General features: G+C 52.4%; 1 protein-coding gene across 3 annotated transcripts in view; it reads left to right on the top strand.

The window, feature by feature from the left end:
- The window catches only part of SYMPK (symplekin), a 39,508-nt gene that overhangs the window by 352 nt on the left and 34,214 nt on the right, over positions 1-4,942 (top strand). Inside the window, exons 2-4 of one of the 3 annotated variants that reach the window (XM_015410495.1) lie at positions 734-799; positions 3,475-3,644; positions 4,612-4,677. In XM_015410495.1, the coding sequence (XP_015265981.1) occupies positions 3,531-3,644; positions 4,612-4,677 (180 nt within the window). In that variant the 5' untranslated portion in view covers positions 734-799; positions 3,475-3,530. Of the gene's footprint in view, positions 1-730; positions 800-3,474; positions 3,645-4,611; positions 4,678-4,942 lie in introns of all 3 variants that reach the window. The other 2 variants (XM_015410494.1, XM_015410493.1) reach the window with 2 other exon arrangements.

Here is a 4,942-nt window from a genome sequence, read left to right as displayed (position 1 = left end):
ATCTGCCTGCTCCGCTTCGAGCTCGAGTAGGGAGCAGTCAGTCACCGGTCTCCCCTTTTCCCGTTTTGTCTTCACAACGACCCTGCGAGGGAGGTGAGAGCGAGCGAGAGCGAGTGACTGGTTCAGTCTAGCTCGTGAGCTCCGTAGCAGCGCGGGATTTGAACCCAGGTCCCCCCCCCCCAGCTGCGCTCTCAGGATTGCCAGTTCTGGGGTGGGAAATTCCTGGAGATTTGTGCGGGGGCAGAGTTTGGGGAAGGGGAGAGGGAGGTGAGCCCTAGAGCCCGCCCTCTGAAGCTGCCGTTTCCTCCAGGGGGAAGGGGGTCTCTGTGGTCTGGAGATCCGTGGTCATTCTGTGAGACCTCCGAGCCCCACCTGGAGGTGGGCAGCCCCCAACCACTCTCCAGCCAGGACACGCCAGCGCCAATGCTCCCTCTAAGCCCTGGAGTCTTGTGAGCAAAAATTCTACTTCGCGAGCGACGGGCATTGAAGCTGTGAGCGAGCGACTTGGCCGCTGGATAAATTAGTTTGCTCCGGAGCCATCCCTTCCTGAGCCTGGATAACAATGTGTGAGCCGGAGGCTAAAAAACTGTGAGCTAGCTCACACCAATTCCGTTTAGAGGGAACACTGACCAGCTCTGATATCATCTGCCTTTTGTGCCCTCCCTCCCTTCCTTCTTTCCTCCCTTCCTTCTTTCCTCCCTTCCTTCTTTCCTCCCTTCCTTCTTCCAAGAAGCCCGGGAGACAAACATTCTTGTTCTTCTCCACCTCCTTCATTTTATCTTCCCAACAACCTTGTGAGGTAGGTGCAGCCAAGAGCAAGTGACTCACACACACACCTCAAGTCACCCAGCAAGCTCCAAGCCCGAATCGGGAAAGAGCCATGTCTTCCTGGTCCCACTACACCACATGACCTGGGCTTTAATCCGGGATATCCTTCCTGGGGCTTATTGCAGAGAGGCTGGAATGTTGCTGGGAACGACAACGGGGCATAATACGGTGTCTCATGATGTCCGTCAGGTGGGAGGAGGCCTGCCGGTTGCACAAGGCAAGCCTCCCACAGGGTATTCCGGCCTGAGAATTTGTGACGGGGTCACTGCAGAGCTGGAAAAAGTGCAGAGACCAAAACGATGAGGGCAACTTCTGTAGGAGGAAAGGCTGAAGAACCTGGGACTTTTCAGTTCAGAAAAGGGATGACTAAGGGAGGACACGATAGAGGCTTATAAAATTATGCCTGGGGTGGAAAGAGTTAACAAAGAGAAGTTTCTTGCCCTCTCCCCAAGTACCAGAACTCGAGGGTATCCAGTGGAGCTGATGGGCAGGAGGTTCAGGACGGACAGAAGGAAATGCTACTTTACACAGGGGGTGATTCAAAATGTGGAATTCGCTGCCAGAGGATGTAGTGATGGCCACAGGAATACACAGCTTTAAAAGGGGATTAGAGAGATTCATGAAGGACAAGTCTTTCAATGGCTACTAGAGGTGACTGAGAGGAACTTCCACATTCAGAGGCACTAAGCCTCTGAATCCCAGAGCCAGGAGGCAACATCAGGGGAAAGCCTAGGCCCTGCTGTTGGCCCTCCAGAGGAACTGGTTGGCTACAGTGCGAGACAGGACTCTGGACTAGATGGACCACTGACCTGATCCAGCAGGGCTCTTCTGGTGTTCTTATGAAGGCCTCAGCCTCTCTGCCCTGTTGTTGGACCTCCAGAGGAACTGGCTGAGGCCACTGTGTGAGATGGGATGCTGGACCAACTGGACCACTGGTCTGATCCAGCAGGGCTCTTCTGAGGTTCTTATGAAGACCTCAGCCTCTCTGCCCCGTTGTTGGACCTCCAGAGGAAAACTGGTTGGCTACTGTATGAGATGGGATGCTGGACTAGATGGACCACTGGTCTGATCCAGCAGGGGTTATCTTATGTACTCATGTCCAAAGTTTGAATCCCTCTTGTTGGTTGTGATGGTCACTCACCAAGTGTCTGTTTCTCAGGCCAGCCATACTTCCAGACAGGCCCAGAGGCAGAAATTTGTGGTACTCGTGGGACAATCCCCCCCCCCCGGTTGGGGCTGAAGTTCTCAGTGCAGAAAGAAAAGCCATTTAGCCAAGAGAAAGCTGTGACCAGGACAGATCTCTAAACTGCAAGCTGTCAAACAGTTCTCAGCTGATGCAAGTTCATCACTACTGCCAGCCTAAGCAACAGTTCTGAGAACAAGCCGGCAGGTGGGGGGTGGGATGACTTCTATAGTCAAGAAAGCTCAAACTTAGACAGAAAAACTCTCTGAAACGAGACCAGTTTCTTGACACAGAGCTTGAAGGGATCCCTGAGGTCAACCACTCCAACCCCCTTGCTCAGTGCGGGAATAAGTCAGCTACAGCACCCCACTCCGTTTAAAGGAGCACACACCTTTTTAAAAAAGTGTAAAAATGATTGAAAAAAAGCATTTACAGGAGAAATTCTTATGGGGCTGTGCCTTTAAGAAAGGGGGCGGAGCTCCCCAAAGCCCCACCCTGTGTCCAGAGCTGTTGTGGGGGGGCGGGGGCAAAAACGGAGTCTATGTGTGCTGTGTTAAGCTGGTAAAGAGTGAATTCATTTTGGCAGTTCTATAAACCCTTCAGTGCAGAGAAGCTGTCTTTTGGTGAACACTGTGCCCTTGAAGGGGAGGGGGCCCTGTTATCAATAACAATAGGACCTTAAAGGGCACACGAGCCTATAAGTTATGCAGCATTTGTCAGGAAGAAAGGGAGGATCTCATATTTGAGCAAGGAGGCTGACTTGTGCGAACAGACGGAGCTTTGAGCCCATCTGATCTATTAAGAAGAGAATGCAAGAACTTGTTGTTGTTCAGTCACACAGTCGAGTCCGACTCTTCGCAACCCCATGAACCAGATCACGCCAGGCCTTCCTGTTTTCCGCCATCCTCTGAAGTTTGCTCAATTTCATGTTCGTTGCATCTATGACACTGTCTAACCATCTCATCCTTTGCCGTCCCCGTCATCTTTCCCAACTTAAGAAACTCCCAACTCGCAAGAACTTAAGAAGGGTTAAATGCCTACTGCTGTATTAAGCTACTGCAGATGGAACTTTACTGGGTCTTCTCCGCCTCCCTTATTGCGAACGGCTCCAGCCGGAAGGGGCAGAACAAGGGTTGCCGCGACTGCGTGGGGAGGGGCCGTGATCCAGTGGCAGAGCACCTGCTGGGGGACGCAGAGAGTCGCAGGTTCAATCCCCGGCATGTCCACTGAATAGGACCAGGCCGTAGGTGATGCGAAAGACCTCCGCCTGAGGCCCTGGAGAGCCGCTGCCGGTCTGAGTCGACAAGACTGACCTTGGTGGGCAGAAGAGGGTGTGATTCAGCAGAAGGCAGCTTCACGCGTGTAACCGGAGCAGGCCGTTCCCCTGAGGCTTTAAGACTCGGAGAGGCTTTCCTTTGGACGCCTGAGCCTTTCCCTAACCACCGCGCACGCTCTCTTCCTAGGCCCTGCTCCGACCAACCGGATCCCACCCACCCGGGTGAATCGAACGCCGGCCACCATGGCGAGCGGGAGCGGCCTGCGGGACCCTGGCCTGTCTTGCATGAGCATCGCCTCCCAGTTCTTTGCCGGCGAGGAGGCTGCCATGATCGACACCATGACAACCTCCGAGAGGGTAAGTCCCAGGGCGCGGGGCAGAGGCAGAACGGCTCTGAACGGCGGACCTGGGGCTTGTGAGGGGAGCAGCGTGGGAGGAAACTACCTTAGAGCAGGGGTGTCGAACTCATTTGTTACGTGGGCCGGATCTGACATAAATGAGAGCTTGTCGGGCCGGGCCACGTGTGTCGTCAAATGTAATGCCGGGTAGCGGAGATATAAACTTTACAAAGTCACAAAGGTTTTTTTTTTACTTAAAATAAAAACATGCTTAAAACATTCGCTCTGTAAGCGGCAAACCTACTTTTTTTTTTTAATTCCCCCAGAGGGGATTTTTAAATTATTTTTATATCTCTACAAATACTACAAAGAAAAAAGGATATAGGGAACTACACATACAGGGACAAAGTAAAGAAACCCACTACTATCTAAAAACCCAAGAGAGGAGATCGCCAACAAGCTTAGTTACAATAAGTAAACCACTTTTGATTTATTGACATTCGCCACAGAAATCTCATGCTCGGAGTTCTGAGTCTAGGACCCAGGGGAAAACATGAAATGGCCGCATGATTAAGAGAGTCTGGCAAAGCAAGCTAAGATGCAGCAGCAGCTGCAGACGCAGAACTGGAACCACGCGAGTGCCAGTTCCACTGCGGGCCTGATGTGGCCCCCGGGCCGCATGTTTGACATGCTCCCTCTAAGCTGTGGAGTCTTGTGAGCAAAAATGCTACTTTGTGAGCTCCTGGCATTAAAGTGGTGCACGAGCGATTTGTGTGCTCTGGAGCCCTCCTTCCTGAGCTGAGACAAAAATGTGTGAGCCAGAGGCTAAAAAACTGTGAGCTAGCTCACACTAACTCAGCTTAGAGGGAACACTGTTTGACACCCCTGTCCTAGAGCTGTCTGCCAATATCTGCTTGCAAGATAAGGTTCTGAGAGGCTCTGTATATCAAACACTGACTTCTTTTCTCTGTTTAACCCCAAAACAGGTCGTGGACTTGCTCAACCAGGCAGCCTTAATCAGCAATGACTCTAAAATCACTCTTCTCAAGCAGGTGAGTGGCGTCGCTGCCTCTGTATGTATACGGGTCGAACCCATGACGCTTCCTGTTCGGCAGGGCTCTTCAGCAGGGCTGAGACCTGCGTCGGTTCGACCGGCCAGTCGGTCAAGTTCACTCGGGACGGGACCTTTATTTGCTGTGATCCGGCTGCTCGCTTGACTGCGTTCTGTACTAACCGTGGCTCGTTGTGACATCAGAAGTCACAAGCCACGGTTTGCTGAGTCGAGTTGTTTCTTGCTACCCCCCACGTCGAGATGGA

This window comes from Gekko japonicus, unplaced genomic scaffold (genome assembly GCF_001447785.1).
Source record: "Gekko japonicus isolate JY-2015 unplaced genomic scaffold, Gekko_japonicus_V1.1 scaffold2354, whole genome shotgun sequence".
Taxonomy (NCBI): Eukaryota; Metazoa; Chordata; class Lepidosauria; order Squamata; family Gekkonidae; genus Gekko; species Gekko japonicus.
This window is presented reverse-complemented; position numbering and strand designations above follow the sequence as displayed.